We start from the raw sequence: 19,561 nt of genomic DNA, 5'->3' as shown, positions 1-19,561 counted from the left end.
TTTTACCTGTAAATAACCGCGCGAAGAAGACCGAAACTGTGGTATAAGCCAGTCGTTATAAAAGTGGCGGAAAAACTGAGGTTCAATGAAAGCTTCGATCGAACGTGCCTCGTAAATTGACGCGAGGAAGATCTCTGCACCTACGTGCGTCCGACGCTTGTATTGGCCGGTTCGGGAGTTATGGAGAGACGCGGGAGGAAGTGGGTTACACGTGTGCATCAGGAACGCGATAGGAATCCCGTATCAGCGAATTTCTCGTGTATCAATCATAACCTTACGATCCCATTTGTTACGGAGCTCTCTGTACATAGGGCTTGTCGAGGTTGTTTTTACTGTGAAATATCGAATTTCGGGAAGCAGTTCAATTTTGCATCGAGTTATTGACCACAACTGTCGGCGTAACTGATACACTCAGCGTGTGTACGAGAAACGATCTGTGATCGCGCGATGGACCGAGAGGCAACAGTGGGAAGAGCAAATGTTTTTTTTCGAGTTGAATTTCAAGATGAGGGAACGTTCGGGGCTTCGGGCTCTCATTCGGAACGTTTGTTGACTTCCAGAATTGAGAGAATTCACGCGACTAGAGACCGTTCGATGATCATTTTTGTGTTTGGTCGAAATATAAAAAGTACGCTCAACGCTTGTGCAAACGAACGCGAATTGTCTCGGCGATGCTTGAACTTTGCCACGCTCTCTCGACGGCGTTTGCTCGCGTCCGGATAGATTTACGGAATAACGAGCTCAGTCTCGAAGACTCGAAGGCCGAATGCAGCTGAATTTTTGTCGTTTGGGACCCCTGATTTTTGTAGGTAAATGAAAAACTCACTCGTTCCTGAGGTGCATCGAAGGAAAACAGGGAAAAATGATAAAGTCTCCGCCTTTATCACTCTCTTTTGCGTCCCTTCAAATTCTCTCGTAAAACCGGAGTCATTTTTTGTGATATTCCGGCGCCTGCATCCTGGTGCTCGACCAAGTTTTTCTGCTCTCTCATTGTTCGTTTGGCGACGCGACGGAGAAAGAGAGGCGCAAAAACGAGCAGGTGTCGGAGGCGTCCACGACTTTGTGCCAGCGCACGATCGGTCGTACGGTCAATATTCAAAGGGAAAATCAATTTTTCATCGCCAAAGTACAGCGGAGATGATGAGATGAGATGAGGAAAAAACGGACGAAAAAGAGGAAAAAAAACTACGCGACGTTGGGGCTCGAGGTTGAAGAGAACGATGCGAGAGTGGAGCAAAGGAGACGCGAACGTTTCGCTGTACTTTCTCTCTTTCCCGCCTCTTGGCCCCTAATGGAAATTTACTCCAAGTTCGCCTGATAAACCCGAGGACTTTACCAATTTTATATTCTTCCCGTCGCTCTCTAAGATTGGCCTTAAATATGCGTGAAGCCTTAATTCCATTCACTTTGACGAACCTTCATTTCGGGGACTAGCTCTGATTCATTCATTTTCCAATCCTTTAACCCGTTCCTGATTCATTCAAATATTCTAAATCTAGTTTGCCTCAAAGAGCCATTTTCCAACGTCCTTTTTTCATGCGCCATTCACAGCAGGCGCTGTAACCACTGAATTTCTTTATCTCCAGCGCCTTATTTCGACGTATATACGACGACAATTCGAAAGAGTTAAGAAATTACTTCCTCGTCGCGCCAATTTTCGTTCATGCAAATTGAACCGCGTCGATCGAATGTCTCCGTATTCCAAGGAGCCTGCAGCATTCATACTCATTCATTAATTAACACACCAAGTTTCAAGAACTACGAGAATCTACGATGATTTAATTATCGCGAATTTCGTCAGCTGCTCGAATGCTGCTTGCTTCTTCTTCTTTTCTTTCTCTCTGTTCAGGCACATCTGCTCGAGTTTCATCTATCAATAATAGCCACGTCGGAGTCTAACGCTCCTTTAATGGGCTGCGATTTCCTGCAGTGAAATGAACTTCATTATTGTATAAGAGGATTGAAAGAAAAAATTTTCCTCTCAACTTCTCCGCAGCGTAAACTCATCGCCGAATATAATCGGCATTTCATTTGTGAATAAATTTGTGAGTACTATTTTCTGATTTTACAATAGCTTTACCCGAGCGACGCGGACGCTTCGGAAGGGAGTATCAAAAGGACATTAAATGCCGTAGGTGCGCAAGCGATTTGAGCGAGACGGCGCTCAAAGTTGTATGAAGCTTGCGGACGCGAGCATAGCCAAACAAAAAGCATATTTGTTCCTCATTTTTCACCCCAATGACTCCGTATTTAGTGCATCGATCATTCGCACATCGCGCGAGCCTCTCGATTTATCTCCCGAGAGCGCCCGAATCCCCTCAATAATTATTCATAGATTTCGGAAGGAAGGAAAATAAGGCAAGCCGAACGTGGACATTTGGAAAGCGATCAATCAACGAGAGCGTCGGGTCCACTTCGTCCAACAAAAAACAAATAATAAATGAATGAAAATACTCGACAAATATTTACCATGCAAATTTTCATCCGAAGACTCGTTCACCGGATTCATGATCATGGAACGACGTAATCGACCCATCCCAGCATCGTTAGTGCACGTTATTCCCTAAAAATGTATTTTCGGATGAAAGAAAAGTTGATCGAAACAAATGGCTTTGTAAAATATGCCGATAGCAAAATATCAAGTTACACCAAATATCTGTTCCATATTTGATGAAGCAGATTTCGTGTTCACTCAACAAAAAATGCACCAAAATTCGTTCAGTCGATTCAATGTCTGTCTTCGGTTGGTGTAATAGAGCAAATAATTGGTGCAACTGCACGATTTTTTTGAACGAAAGTAAAAAATTTTCATTCGACGTATTTAACGAAGCTTCTTCTTACGCTTCTTTTCTTTCACGTTTTTTTTAGTAATTTTAGCACATGGAAAGTGTAATTTGCATCCGCTTCAGTGCATGAAAATATGCGGCACGCAGTAGAATAGATGAGCACGTTATTTCGAATGGCTAAATATAATCGAATTGAAAATGCAGCCTTTTAGTATTATTGCCTGGACTGTTTTGACGGGAGAAAAATAAAAGCAGCGAAAAATAGCATGCGTTACCCACGAACATTGCGGCTGGAATAATGAATAAGTTGAAATTGAAGCGGTCGCTCGATTGCGAAGAAAAAAGGAGCGTTCGATCAGGGAAAAAGGGAGTTTGAAGGAGATTTAGTGTGTGAAAGAAAGGTCGCTGGTGATTGTGAAATGGAATTGGAAGAGGAACGTGTAAATGATGTAATGTTACAGCTGCGGAAGCCAGTCTCGACTCTCTCGATTCCCGGTGCGATGAAGAGCAGCAGCGGGGGTGGAGCGGGAATGCCCGGTGGTGTCGGTGGTGGATGTGGGAGCAACGTCGGGGCTGTTATCGGTGGGGGTGGTGGCGACGAAGCCGGTATTGCCCTGGTCGGGGTACACTCGGAATATCCGAGGTACATGGACGAGAGAGGTCTCGGTGGTGGTCCGATGAAGGGTCCGTCCGGTAGCATAGGACCCGCATCGAAACACAAGCCAAACGTTGGCTATCGACTAGGACGCCGAAAGGCACTTTTCGAGAAGCGAAAACGCATTAGCGACTACGCCCTCGTCATGGGAATGTTCGGGATCATCGTCATGGTAATCGAGAACGAGCTCTCCAGCGCTGGAGTTTATACGAAGGTTTGTCCCTACATTTCTTTCTACATTCAATTCCCTCTGCGATTCTTAACATTTATAATATCAAATCGCAACCTTTGCAAGTTGCATATGATAAATTTCGTTTAAAAACGAGCCAAAGAGTAGATTTGCTTTACATTCTCGAAGGGTGTCTGCTGCAACAATAAATATTTATGTTTCCTCCCGGTGAATTGAAGAGAAAAAAAACAACGTAAAAAGCTTGTTTCACCAGCAAATGCTGGTCCAATACAATTGAATTACGCGAAGATTGGAGGGCACGAATGGAATTTTTTCGAAAGCTTATCTCATCCTGAAAAAGCAGGCGTCCATTTTGCTGCAGACAATTTAGCTGTCCATGTGAAAAAAGTAGGACGAGCAGAGGAAGATAATGAAAAGATATGCCATGACCAGGTACGACGAGAAGAATCTCTAAATGTATCCGTTTTTACGATGGTCAGTTATTTATGGAGCTGAAGTTTGCATCGTTCGGCTGCAACGAAACTTCATTTTTCCATCCTCACAATGTTCTATCCAGCAGTATGAAAATTGGCAGAGCTTTTTTTAACGACCATCATTCTAATTTTGAGATAAAATCTCCAAATAATTTAAATACTTAAACGAACGAGAGGGAGAGCGAACAGTAGAAATGTTCGTTGTATTCGAAGCAACGCTAATTTCAACGTCATAATTATGAGGCGTCGGTCTGATCGGGAGAAAAAAGTATTTCATCGAAATCGAATTCCCCAAATATTGAAGAAAATAGGAAAATCCAGGACGAAGCATCGCTCGAATTATTCATTTTCATCCCGTAGATTGGCTTCCGCGTGCGCAAAGTACGAAAAAAAAACGTTCCCCATAGTCGAATCTTTAGTCTTTTTCGAGCAAAGGAAAAGAGATCGAGGAATTTAAAGCAGAGCGTGCAGTGCGAATTCGTCTGACCCAATTCTCACAGATGTCTGACGAATTCAGGCATCGAATTTTCGTATTGGATTATTAACTCGGGAGAGCCTCGAGACGAAGCCCGGGCATTAACGATACGCGAGACGCACCCCGTCTCGCATCCTTCCTCGCTCGCAAAAGGGTTCTGCTTCCCGCGACGTATATACACCAAGGGACACATTGCAAGACGCGAGCGAGGGCTAATTACGCGCTCGGCTGACTCTGCATTCCGATACACAGCGATGCAGGAACAGAAAATACACACTCGCGCACACTCCAAGGCTCAGTCGAAGCATAAACGTATACAAACGTGAGGAGGCTCGACGCACACCTGCTCAGGAGAAAAGCTTCTCCGCGACGGAGCATAATCACCTCTCCGGTTGCTTCTCCTGTTTATGCACCTCCGATATTCACATGCATCGACAAAAATATGTTTATTAGTTCGTTATTAACGTCAGGCTGCGGTGGATTATTTAGATTCTCAGCAGGTCAGGTTTGACTCGACGGTTTGAGAAACGAGGAGGCTTGCGCCTCATTGATAATGAAATTCCAATTAATCAGAGTGAATAATTGCAGGAATCGGTGGTTGCAGTGTTATTGAAAAAGTGTATTTTTCCCAGACGACTGCGACGTGCTGGGCAACTCAGCGTGGACACATTCCCGGTGAAAAATGTTCCATTTTCTTTTCTATCGAATCTCGCTCCGCGAGGATCGCAATGCTGAGTAATACTTTGCCAGGAATAACTCGTGCGCGAAACACGCCGTTCATTCTGTTACGCTCGGGACTTTTTTTACGAAAATAATGACGAATCGCGAGTACAACGGGATCGTACGGGGACGACGGGATTGTCGAGGGAGAAAAAAATTGAAAACGTGATTACGCACTTGGGGAATACAAAAAGTATGACGGAATGTTTGGACGGAAATAAAAGCCGATTGAGACTGGGAACGATGCGCGCTGGGAACTTGGCTGGCGACCGCTTGTCAGGCACCGGCTCTCGCATCAATCATCAAGCGGGAGGCAGTTTTGCTGAGTTTTTGAAGACCGAGCTAAAAGCCAGTGAATAGAGTTCGAATTTTCGACTAATTTTCCTCAGCCACGGAGGACCAAAAAAATCTTGTTCGTTGCTCGAAATTCAATCAGCTCGACGGAAATTCGGTTTCGAGCTGATTTGATCTTTCCAACTGCGAATGATAGCAATTGTGAAATTGACGAAACGATGATATTTCGTGGCCTCAGCGCGAACTCGTCCAGCTGCACCGCAGCTTCGCTGGATCGACCGTAACATCATTTCAGCATTTACAAATAATTTCGTCTAATTTCAAGAGCACATTAATACTCATCCGAAACCGAATATTATTCGATTGAGAGAACCGAAACCCCTTGAGGAACCGGGTGTTTCGCAAGCTCGATGAAACTCATTTTTTAACAGTCTGAAAAGGGCGAATAATCATTAATCAAAAGAATCTAAACGAAGCGCAATCTCATTGACAGAACAGAAAGAAGATGAAGAAACCAAATATAATTGAAAAACGTGTCCACGCATTGCTCGATAAAGACAAAAAACAAATTAAACTGCATGAAGAAGTTGGAAAATTGCGCATTGGACGAAGTAAAAGCCTCAAAGTGCACCAAAAATATAAGAAGAAATAGAAAAAGAAAGTAGCTAATTGTGAAAAAAGTACTTGAAAGACGCGAGTATTTTCGCGACGACGTTAATTCAACGATACCGTTCTCGCATAAATAAACAATAAAATTACGTATATTAGACGTCACACGAGATGCACAGGATATGTGCATAAACCGGAATATGTAATGCCTGTAAACAATGTTACGTAGGAATATATCAGACACGTGCTCTGCTCCTCGTCCCCCCACACTTTCAGTGTCTCTCGCTTGCACCAATGTAGTTCGAGTTACTTTACAAGCCCTTGTTAAAGCGGTCAAGAAGCCGCCAGCCCCCACGTATAGTCGATGTTTAACTCTATATATATCTAATGAATATTGTATACAGATGTGCATATACCCATCAATGTATATAGGTGTGCCTGAGTGCTCTTCATTCCTGTGCCCTTCATTGCTCAAGTTGAATTCAATAAGGGTAGGGAGAGAGAGAGAGGGAGCTCGTGTTCGATTCTCCTCAATGCAGTGAACGAAGGGCAAGTATATTGCGAGAATCGCGAGAATAATTAATCGGAAATGACTGGTTTTTTGAAAATACCTTTTGATAAATGCTGAGGAATTACCGAGGATTTCGCATAATAAGTGTGACATCTTTGCGGGTCCTCGAAGTGACGAAGAATTCACATTTTTCCCAATACCTTTTAACAGAGGGTATACAGACAAAGTTCAAAGTTCATTGAGGCATTTACAAGTTTATGTGAAAAACCGTTTGTTCTCGAAATTCGACTGTTTTTTTCTGATGTGTGCCCCGTGCGTAGATAAAATGGAACGATTATGCAAGAGGTACACGGAGAGAAATTCGCGATGCAAGCAGCGCACAGGACGAGTACGTCGATCACAAAAGATATAAAGAGGCAGACGAGGGTGAAGCTGTCAAAAACATTTTCAAATGTCGAGATGAGGGGATGATAGTATTTGAGATATCTGCACGTGACTCCGGCATCATTAGTTTTGTACTGCGTCACTCGGGATTGTTACGTAATTTGAACAAGAAGATATTACACAACAAATTGATCGGATGATTGAGTATTAAATGTAACGTTGTAAACCGTTGCATAATTAATGAGGAATTACGTAACGAGGCGGTGCCGGGGAGCCCGAACATTAAGCTCCTCATTCCAGGAGGCAAGAATTTGAAAAGAAGAAAATATTTCGAGTGTACCGCGTGGGTGGACGCACCCAATACTTATGTTCCTTGAACGGGTTACTCGAGAATAACGTTGCAAGGAAAAGGAGCGTGAAGCAGAAAAAAGAAAACAAAAAGGGAGGAAAGCGTCCTAAAGGCGTTTGTAACGTGTTCAACGAGTAGCGACGTCTCTCGCGTCTGGTCTGCGGAGCCTTTCAACGCGATATTTTGTCGGTGTCTTTCGTTGCTGGACCGTGAAACGTGAAGAATCGAGAGGATATCGCGTGCTCCGAGGTTTCTCTTCTCCCAGGGAAGGAGAGAGAGAGAAATGCGAGGGGTGAAAACGAGAGACGGTTCCGACTTTTTTCCCCGCTTTCGCTGCCCCTTAGCTGCCCTTTTTCTCCCGCTCGAAGCAGGGCCAAACCGGGAAGAAGCCCTCACGACGCTTGACTTGGCTCCTGAAGCTTTGGTAAAAAAGCTTTTTGGGGCTGAGAATTCCCGCCGCACTAATATCGGCTCTAAACATATATACGCGTGTATCGATGCCGAGATATATATCGGGCCTGTCATGAGCTACATTTATATCAATGACGGATTTATAATCCTGCTAAGAAGTCGAGACTAAAGGGGAGCCCCAGAGAAAGCCGAGTATCTCCAAAATATGTTTACCTACTTTTTTATCTTTTTCGCTCTCTCTCCCTTCCTCTCCTCGACGCAGTTGTCTTCCTCTCCGTGAGTAGAGAAGATTGTGAACCCACATGGATCCCTGTGGAAAAAAATAATCCGGGCTGCCATCTTTCCACTTTTTTATTTATCTTTCCCCTTCGATATTGACATCTTACGTAATAAACCCTCCACGCTCTCGTGTACAGGCGTTTTCCAACATAAACTTATTCCCTTTGAGTCTGTATAACTTCCGCTCTATCCCATCGCGAAAAAGCCCGATATACGGAATATACATAGCTATGTATTCGTGTATCAACGGATGGAAGAAAATATTAATGAGTTTTAGTCCCTTTCTCTGCTGTATTTATATAGCAGAGAAAGAGAGTAAGAGAGACTTTGCTATTTTCTGTAGTTCCAACAAAAGTTCTGCCAGAATCGATCCGCGTGGGCTCGGAAATTTTCTTTCCGTTTGTCAAAGAGAAGAAAAAAATTGCAATGGAAGAGCGGAAGAATGAGTGACGAGTTTCGTTCCCTTGGAAACTTCGTAGCCTTAACTTCCGTACTTCAAAGTAGTTTATTAAACGTGTAGCATGATCAGCTATCTCTAGAAATTCCAATGAAGGGAAGATTAAATGATATTTTGAGTACCGAAGATTGCAGTGCCGAGGATTTTTCATGCAGAATATCGAAATCTTAGAATAAGAATTTAACAGATATGATGAAACTTTTTAGGAATTTGTTTGTTTCATTGAGAAACAGATGATATCGAATAAGGCCTCACCGCTGTCGGATCGATGCTGCTTCTCCTCCGCGAACTTCCCTGGCCAAAAAATACATTTTTCGCTTCCAATCTATATTTCCATTTTGAAAGGTATTGCTGAGTAAAAAAAACGGTTGCGTTCTCCATATGCGTATAGTTTGTGGACTAAACGGAGCTTATTTTTGAGCTTTTAGGGTGAAGACGTAAAAAAAAAGGGGAAAGGCGAGACGAGAAGAATGTACCTCGAGAATAACGTAAACTCGCGACGAGTTCGGAGGATCAGTGATGGTAAATGATGTTAGATAATTGAGGAGCGATGGGACCCAAGGAGCAGGGCTTATGTAATTCATTCTTCTTCGACAAGCTTTTGCTCTTAAAGCATCGAGTGACGACACTCGTCCCTCCGCGTGCTTTGTTCGAATTTTCTATGGGCTCTCTTCTCCTCCCTCTTTCTCTCTCGCCCTCTTTATCTTTCTCAGCTATTGTCACAAAATACTTCTGCTCTCGGAGGGACTCTCTATAAAATAAATTTGAATAGTCCTCGGGGTGAGAAAAGAGTGCTCTGTCTCCACTTTGTCAACTTCTGCGTCTCTCTTTCAAACGAATAGTGAGTGTAACATTACGCCGTTGAATGAAACTAAAGAATTTCAAGGCTCCGCGCTGCTTCTCGCAACGACGACGACGACGAGGACGACGAGGCTCTTGAAAAATTGACTTTTCTGAATTTTCCAACAATTTATCCTGTTTTGTAGTCTCTCGCTCATTGACGCCGCAATAATTGAATGACGTTGATGCGATTAATCGCGGAAAACTCAATCGACGGAAGCGCACAACGCTCAAGCGTCGATATTGTGTCTTTGTAATTAATTCAACGGCCTTAAAAGTTTTTAGCTGCGCTTTCACGAGGCTTTATGTACTTTATGTGTACGAATGAGCGTGTTGCGTTGTACGTTATTCCAAGTCGCTTCGATCCCCCGTCAGAAGACTTGGCAAAGTGCACTTTCCACTTTTCTCGTGCGCAAGGCCTGAATTCGAATTACAAGTATTTCAGTTATTCACGATCGATGATAAACGATAACGTTAAACGGTTTGGTGATTCAGTTCGAAAGTAGATCTCAGCAGAACCGAATTTGTTTCGAGGCTTCTCGAAACGGAACGGCTGCAGCTGGAACATTCCCTCCGCGGGAACTTTCTCATAGGAAACTGCTCAAGAAAATCGTTTCTATACATTTTCGCTCCACTTCTAAGCGTTTTGCCAGAATTTCCAAAAAAGTGCAAAAACTTACAGCCCGAATGCTTCGACTCACGGAAACGTCGTTGCAGTCTTCCCCGCAGCTAAAATATCTTCATTCGCACAAGGTTAAACACATTGTAAAAAAGTTTAAGTGCTTCTTAGAAGACATGAGCGGATCGACTGAGGAAATAACTGATGTCGGAGAGTATTTACCGAAAATGTTGGAACGGTGTGCTGAGAGCTTATCGATCACCCGCTTGTCGGTGTACAACGACTGCATTGTAGACATGTGTAAGAATGTGGATTATCGATTAACCTTCTTACCGATTAATAATGTGGGAGAACGTGTCCTCCCGGCGTATGACCCCGTGCAAGCCAAACTTTGCCGAGCCCTTAATTACAAATTTAAATTAAAATGTAATCAAGACCCTCGAGGAGTCTGTAAAAGATGTTGGAGGTCGATGCTCGGCGCAGCCAAAGATCAACCTCGACACTTGATCGATTGTGAAGAATTGGTTCGCCTGTGAGCCATTTTTTTTCGAATCTCCCAAAATATTGAATGTGTATATTCATCGAAATAGCAATTTGCATTCGGGTGGGCCACACGAAGGGGAAAATATTCAGGAGTATAACAAAATCGAGTGGATCGAATGTTTGACAATCGAGCGATTCAATCTGTCTCTCGCACGCGCGCGCCCGCCCGCGCGCATGTATATTGAACTTTTCATTTCCGGAACAGATTTTATTGGAGTCCGGACGGTGCTCCAAGGCCATTGATATATAACGAATGAGCTCTCACTCTCGACTCAATTATTATCCTGTAATTTCAACCAACAACGATAAATCCATGTTGAGAATGATTCTCTCCCGACCAAGGAAAAAAAACGATTGTAAAACAACGTCCAATAAAACTGAATAATCAAGGACAAACGATCGTGCCATCGAGAGACACGCATTTCGTTATTAACGACTCGCCCTCCTCTCTCGCTGCCTCCCCGACCGCCCGCACCGCCTCCCGGTCCCTTCGAGCTCTATTCGTTTTGATCTTCTACTGTAAATTCTATAAATATTCGATGAGCGCACGAGGAATGTGTCCGTCGACGAAAATCCCCGAATAATTGTAAGGGGGTCAAGGACGAAGCGCGATCTATTATTTGCCTCATATCGGAAGCTTGGAATGTTGACAATTGATGGAAAATATATATCCGTTACGATATTTCATGAGAATAAATAAAAATGAAGATGAATACGCGAGAAAAATGCGACGTTGGGGAACTCGGGAGTGTCGGACGAGTGCCCACCCCTTAAATGCACTGCTCTCGATCCCTCATATATTCAAATAATGAAAATATAAAGGCGATATTCACTCGTTAATTAAGCATGTTGAAGATTTAATTCGACAAACGATTAATCACTTAAGTTTTTGCCGAAGGGAGGGGAGAGGATCAGACGATAAAGTGGCCACGTTCTCGACGATGAAAAGAGAAAGGAGAGAAGACAGTGCAGCAGCAAAAGTGTGTGTGTGTGTGTGTGTGTGCGCGTCTGTGTGTATCTATCCCGCGTGCGAACGTATGTGTGTGAACTTGTGTGCAAAGACGAAGGGTCCAGCTTAATTAACTTCGGCGACGTGGACCAATCGACCGAGTTTCAGATACGCCCACACACACACACACACACACACACACACACACACACACACACACACACACACACACACACACACACACACACACACACACACACACACACACACACACACACACACACACACACACACACACACACACACACACACACACACACACACACACCAACAAGAATATAAAGCTGGGGAAAAGCCCGTGTATTCTCTAGTGCTCTATCAACATGCATCGATGCATGAGCTAAATCTACACTCCAAGAGAATTACAAGAAAAATTGGATCTTCCTGAGCATAAACACACACACACACACACACACAGACACACCTATATAAGACTTCACTAAACTACCCTCATAGAAATGCTGCAAGAGCTGAATTGCAAATATTGAAAGATCGATCCTATCTACGAACAAATTTACCTACCCTTCGATCCAAAAGAGCAAAAACTTGAGATAAATAACTACAACGATAAAATAAAAACTTGTGGCTATAAATTCTATGCGAGTTCATAAATGTCAAAGATTTTTCGTCGAACTTACGATTCCACGTAAAGTACTCCGAATCAGCTCGCATGATCCCGAATTCAATAATCTCAATACAAAATGTGTTTTTAACTTTGACGAACTCGAATTTTCTACAAATAACAGGTTTTCGTTTAGCCGCAGGAAAGTAAAAGTGGACGCGAATAGATTGGCGAAATTTCAGGTCAGATTATCGAAAATTTAAGGGCGGCGGGTCCTCTATTATTGATTGTGACTTCATGTTACAATATATGAACAATATTTGCGGAATTTTTAAAACCTGAACATCAATAATTAACTCGAGATGGTAGCAAATCTTCAGAGGCACTCAGAAAAAAGTTGTCCATCGGTGAACAGCATAAAACAAAATCTACTCAACCAATTCTTTTGAAATTTGGCATCGCACTTCTTTACACAATTGATTAAGTACGAGACTTTTTTTTTCGATTCTTTATGACACTTGGAAGTGAGAGCACTGATTTTCGCCTAAAAAATAAGCCTATTTGTTATTGTAAAACTAATAATTATGAAAAATTGGAAAAAAGCTATCGTAGATACCTGGTCAATTGTGTAAGAAGGTACCATGCCAAATTTCAAGAGGATCAATCGAGTAGATTTCGGTTTACACCGTTAACGGGTGAACAACTTTTTCCGAAGTGCCTCTGCTACCATCGAGTTAATTATGAATATTCGAGTTTTCAAAATTCAGGAAATCTTGTTCATATTGTTGTACTATGATGTCACAATCGACGAAATAGATTTATATTATCTGCAGCGTCCAAAGAAATTCTTAAAAAAATTTTCACCGAATTGACGTCGCCCCGCCCTTAATAAATAATTAAAATTTAAACAGCAGCTTAAGGAGATTCCAACATAACCACATGTCAATTGAAACAAAGAAACTCACATCGATACACGAAAATAAGGCTACAAACGTCGCGGTCGTCGAATTTCCAACGTCGAAACAAAAGAGACAAGTCAGTGCAAATAGGTGATTCGATCAACGTGCTCGACGTTCCGAACGTTCTCGACGAGCTGTTAACGAGTGAAACGCAAACGAGCCAAAGTCCAAGGATATGAATTTCGAGCTTGATGGTACTGAGGAGGATCCGGTTCCGCGGTTTCCAACACCGCGTGAGAAATCGGCGGGGAGAGACGAGCGAGGAGGGATGCACGGATCTCGAGCGAGGCTGGAAAGATGGCACGAGCGAAGGAAGATCGAGAGGAATATGCTCCCGCAGAGAAATGAAGGTATTTGTAAAGAGAAGCCCTTAAAACGCTGCTCAACTGCACTGGGAGAAAGAGTCGCTTGTCCGTCCGTTTACCAAGGTATACACGCAGTTAAGATTCATCAAGGTAATCAATTTCAACGACCATTAATATCGTGTACGAATGAAGAGCTCGGACAGCTTGAAAATCCCTAGGATTCCTCATAGCGTCTTCATGACGAATGACATTTTATGATTCGTATCTATATGCAACCGAGCGAAGAACCAGGCCGATTCGGGCATGGGAACAGCACGATGATGAATCATCGTGCTGCAATTCACTATTGCAAATTGTCGCTCAACTTGATGGAGCGGAAATATGAGCTAAGCTTCGCGTTTTCATTGAGAAACAAATTGAGAAAATATACTCGTGCAGCAGCAGCAGCAGCAGCGGCGGCAGATGGAGAAAAAGGAAACTCATTAAGAGCGCAATTGGACTCGGCTCCGAGCGTACATTTCTTCGTTTCGACCCACTCTTTTTACTCCGTCTCCGTGTCTCATGTTACGGGTCCTAGGCGACACGCAAACTCACGGTTTTTTATTTTTATTATACACTCTGAAACTAAGTTACCATCGAATATATACGATTATGAAAAAAATTCTCAAGTTTATGAAATAATTAATGAATTAATGCTTTTTCGACACTTTATGCATTTTTATCTCGACCCTCGCACAGAAAAGTGACGTCGCGCGCAACATAATTGGAGCGCATTAGCAAGCCTTGTTGGAATCCGAGGCGATCATTACGACGAATTTTTATTGTACAGGGCGTGACCAACTGTTCCGTTAGATTTTCTCGCTCACTCGGGTTTACACTCGTGTCGAGGATGCCTGCTGGTCGAATCTGACATGCGCAGGACCACATCGAATCGTCGTGGTAACCCGAGAAAATACGGCTCTGTTGTGCACCGCATATCATGAGTTATGCGTGCACTATTTTAAGTCTTATATATATTAAAATTATTTGTTCGATAAAATGAGAAAACGAAGAGCCCCGTTGCTGGTCAAGGATTTGTGTGCGCAGCAAATTTTTGCGTCGCGATGACGCTCCGTCCCCTCCGCGTCGAATATATTGTTCCACCTGAAAACTATATGAATGCATCATTTTTTCGTGTATGGCCGAGAATGGAATGCTGCAAAGCAAAATGCGATTTTACTCCAGTCGAAAGGAATGAAGGTCGAATGCTTAGGAACCCCCGTAAATACACGTTGATTTTTTCACTCGCTCGGCGGAAATCAATCAAATCTATCTTATTTGTAGCCCCGTTCTCCATTGACTTCCGCAGAAAGTGAAACAATGCACGGTGTACAACACAGGGATGCACGCGCAGATGCACTCGAACCTTCGAACGATGCACGGTCTCTCTGATGTTCACCGGAGCTCATTTAGTACCCACTCCAACATCGTTTCCGACATAATGAAAATTTCAATCCCCAATGGAAACTTCACTATATTGTTGCGTGAGGCTTCCTCTCCGTATATTCGATTTGAGTGCTGCCGAGTTAATTCACGAGATATTTCCAAACGATTTTTTCGAAGAGGAGATAAAACCTCAAATTCTTTTTACCGCAATGTCGGAGCCAAAGATTTCTCAAACAATCGAAAGCCCTTTCAGGGCAAGAAGAACTCCCTGTTACGGGATATTCTAATCTCGAGAAAATTCCAAACATTTGCAATGTCAATTGAAAATATCCTTCTTCCCTCGGGGACTTCTTCAGTTTTCTTTGAAACTTTCCATTTGCTCGCGACGAGAATCCTTTCTTCCGTTTATCTGTGTTCATATTCTGCTGGAGTGTACGACAGTCGAGGGTGTGCGTATAATAATATGATAACTTAGAAATCTGAACAAAGTTCAACCAAATGGAAAACGACGAATGTACGAAAAACTGCCAAGTTTCAGTCGTTGCGATGAGAAAAAACTTTTTTTTTTTTATTATTCCTGGAATTTTTCTGCACATCGACGTTTCCTCTCTTGTCTCATTGATTTCCAAGCACATTATGAAAAGCTCTATTTTTTTATTCAGCTTCTGACTTCGTCGAAATATTTGAATTTGTTCATCGAAATTCTCAATCCAACAAAGTTATATTAATGTGACATTCAATTTTTTCACTGTTCTTGTTTCAGGCCTCGTTTTACTCGACTGCACTGAAAACCCTGATCTCCGTGTCGACTGTGATACTGCTTGGCCTCATATTTGCTTATCATGCCTTAGAAGTTCAGGTGCGTATACAACGGAAATCTCCATCGAATGAAGATTTTTGCAATCATGTGCTCAAATTTAACAATCAATGGCTTCCAATTATTCCCATCAAGTTCTTGTACGTTTGCAATATTTCGACGAATTTTTCTCGTTTCACGGCCTTATATACACTTGCAATGGGCAGAAAAATCGAAAATTTTTTTATTAGATATTCTTCAAGTAGAATATTCTCACCAAATTTCATAAAGATCGGAGCATTACATTAACAGCTGTGGTTATTTCAGCCGACCGCCCCGTGCGCGCGATCGTCCTACGCTTGAATCTTTAAACGCGATTATCTCAGAATCGTCTTTTTGAAAAAAAAAAAATTGTAACAAAAAAACCGCAAACTTAGCAGCTCAAAAATGAATTTTTTGTGAAAACAGTCGCCATTTTTGTTAAATCAAAATTTTTACAAATCCTCCGTCCAGGCCCAAGCTATTTTTATAATAAATAAGTGGTACAAATTTGGTATGAATCGGATGAATAGTTTTTTAATCACGTCCACCGCAACTGATGCTGAAAAAAAGGTGCTACTGAAATACAGCTGGAGTTGCGCCACTTTGGGAAATTTTTTGATGGAAAAAATTGCACGAGTACATGAGCATATGTACTAATGAACGTCGTTCACAGTTTTTCAATAACCATTTATTTTCTTGTCGAAAAAAAATCGAGAAAATCACGTTTTTTCGCCCGCTGCAAGTGTATATAAAGCCTTAATAAAAAGTGAAAGCGGATTCGCAACTACATGAGAGCATTGTTTCTGTGAAAAAAGTCAATTCTTTTCGTCAAACACGAAATTCTCTGATAAATTGTCAAATTGAGCAAAGCCGGATACCCAAACGATTACAATGTCGACGTCGAAATTGGGTAAACACTGCGTGTGGGAAGAAGCGTCGCGTAAATCTGACAAGCGATAAACAGGAATGCGGTGGTTGGGCAGAACATCGAGCATAGCAGGTAGCAATAAATTGGTGGGATTCGATAAAAGTCATGGGGGATTGGGGAATAGGTGTAGAAAATAAATTCGATTTAAACGGAGATTCGTTGAGTTCAAATGTTAAAAAAGCGTTAGGTGGTTGAGAGAAGCAGGTGGAGGATTAAAACTTGGTTGCACGAGAAACCGACGCTTTGGGAGCGTTCCGTTTGGTCCTCCCTAAGAATTCATCGTCGCAATTTTGTTTTTTCCTTTTATTCTTGTCGCATACATTTTTTTTCTTCCCTCTTCTTTACTTTTCGCGAGGCATTTCCCTCGTTCTGAGGCGAATGGGAGGAGAAGCTCGTAAAAAAAGGGAGCGTCGTAGCCAAGTCTGTGACTACCTTCGTGTGCACGGGGACACACAAGCCAATAAATGTTTTCCTCGTTTTATGTTTGCCGCCTATTCCTACGTTTTTATATATCGGAGTAAATCTCAACTCCGCGTTTCCTCGCTTCGCTTCTACTCTCACTCTCTTTCCTTCCTGTCCTCGAAAAATATGTGACTCTGATATACCCCGATGCGAGCAAACGCGACGGCACCAGGAAGCGGTTCGTGTATTTTTCCCCTTTTTTCATATCTCTCTCTCTCTCTCTCTCGACAAATGCAAAGTCCGTTATTCGCTTGTTATAGAAAAAAAATCTAAATGTGTCCGAGAATCCAGAGACAGACACGACAGTTTTTCAGATTAGGTATCGCGCAGCCGATGATCGATGGAGCTGTAACCTCGTCGCAACATTCCTCGTTCAAACCTTTTTTCACACAAAATTTTCGTAAAAATGGTTACGGAATAAAATGCTTACGGAAAAGGGGTAAATTTTATCGCGAAACAATCGCCGGGACTCGATTCAACGTCAATATTTTAGTTTTCAATGTATAGTTTCAAAGTTTCAGTCTCAATTAATCGTAAATGAAAACTGTCCGATTGAATTAAAAAACTACGCTTTCATGTACTCGCAAATGTGATCCATGTAATATTTCCTTTCATTTCTCATTTCTCATTTTACTACCGCGAGTTGTGTGTTGGTAGTCAGAAGCACGCGCATGTATTATGCACCGAGAGTTCAACTCGTGACCGTACGTGGGACACGTTATTTTCGCATATAACCTCGGGGCGGTGGCAAAAAGCAGCTCATACGGAGACACGCGGATAGAGCTTGCGGCAAAGAGGGTTACAAATTTTATTAAGATCCTTATCTCTTTCCCTTCCTCTTTCGTGCAATAGTAAAATTCAGCCTTTCGTAGATTGTTCGAGCCAAAAACGTGATCGCAATACGAGACAGTGTCAGAACGGCTCTTACTTTTCTCCATTCTTTCACACCCTTTCTTTCTCTCGCGGTCTGTGCATATTCGCACTCGCACGAATACGTCAAACGGTGGAAAGTGTCACGCTGAGTGGTGCCATTTTTTTAACGACCAGATTCCTCGTCATGATTCTCTAATAAAAATTGTATGGCTGCATTTCGTAATTGAAATTCATGGAAAAATAAGGCAATATAATGGAACTTTTTATATTTTGTGTACATTCATCAAGTATTGATCATCATCACACTTTTACTGTGAAAAAGCTTCCTTTTTATCGGGGAATAAAAAGACTTTTTTTGTCTCGTCGTAGAATTTGAGTTCATGCACAGTTGTCAATGTTGAAAAGCCTCAGTTTCGCACCCCTGGAACACAATTGCAACGGAGCTCTGGAAAAATACGGAAAATTGATAAACCCTTTTTTCCAAAAATCTACCACGAGAAGAAATTTTGCAAAAAAAACTTATTTTTAATTGCGTTATTACGAATTATCGTAAAACGGTGATGTAGCTGTTAGGAATTTGCGTGTAAGTTACGAAAAAGTGGTGGAAAAAATCAGAGTGCGTTTGTTGTTGGGCTGCTCGCGAAATGGCCGGAGACTGAATGTCCCTCGCTGGCATCGATGGCGCAAAAAAAGTCGATCATAATTACTGAATCATTATTCAATAAGCGATAAATCATGGTGGCGAATAATTCGCTCGAATTGTGATTGGGTGGAGCGTATTATTGTTTAATGAGAGCACGATGAGCCGCGAGATCGAAGAATTCGTCGAGATTTAGTACAACTGCGAAGCGCGCGAGTTCATGACCTCGAAATAACAACGAAAGAGTAGCGTGTGTATCGAGCTGGGAAGAGGTACAGTATTTCCGGAATTCGTGCGTATGATAAGTTGACTAACGGGTATGGGCTGCGTGATGAGCATTTCCGGGATATCCCAGAAAATTCAGCCAATGCTTATATAACGATCGCGCAGGGTATTCATATATCTACCAACCCCCCCGCATTTGTTGGTCCCACTAAATTTGCGTAAGCTGAATGTTTCATTGGTACGAAAGCCCTCACGCGAGTAGAGCATGGCATCGCACCTTTTTGGCCCCGTGCAAACAGCAACGAATTCCGGAAACGGTAGGCATTCGAGCCTCGAATATTCCGATTCGCCAAACCCGCCGTATCAAGCAAAACATAAAAACAAACGAAAAAATCATTTGTTCGCTAACAAATAAAATCGTTTCTCCTTATTTTTGCGGGGCGTCACGAAGAAACACTATTATGTAAGGGTGACCAGATAAATTGGCGGTATTCGTTCGATCGGACTGACGAGAAAGTCGAATCGCACACGGAAAGTATCGAACGAGATACACGCAGAAGCTTGCTTATAATCCTCGTCGATTTCTTTCGCCAAGCCCCATTCCAGCTCTTAAGGTTTCGGGAAAGATGGCAAGAAAGGAGGGGCGCGGGAGGGAGCAGAAGATAAATATGCATGCTCAGGAAGTGCAGAATCCCTTGGGTTTTATCCCAGTGACTAGAAACACCCCTGAGCTTGCGTAC

General features: G+C 42.5%; 1 protein-coding gene across 2 annotated transcripts in view; it reads left to right on the top strand.

The window, feature by feature from the left end:
* SK (small conductance calcium-activated potassium channel) overlaps positions 1-19,561 on the top strand; it is a 126,368-nt gene that overhangs the window by 80,645 nt on the left and 26,162 nt on the right. For both annotated transcript variants that reach the window (XM_043429309.1, XM_043429308.1), the window contains 2 exons: positions 3,248-3,655; positions 15,619-15,714. In XM_043429309.1, the coding sequence (XP_043285244.1) occupies positions 3,248-3,655; positions 15,619-15,714 (504 nt within the window). The remainder of the gene's footprint in view (positions 1-3,247; positions 3,656-15,618; positions 15,715-19,561) is intronic.

This window comes from Venturia canescens, chromosome 9, assembly GCF_019457755.1.
Source record: "Venturia canescens isolate UGA chromosome 9, ASM1945775v1, whole genome shotgun sequence".
In the NCBI taxonomy this organism is placed as follows: Eukaryota; Metazoa; Arthropoda; class Insecta; order Hymenoptera; family Ichneumonidae; genus Venturia; species Venturia canescens.
Note: the sequence above shows the minus strand (reverse complement) of the source record. Positions and strands in the feature narration are given on the sequence as shown.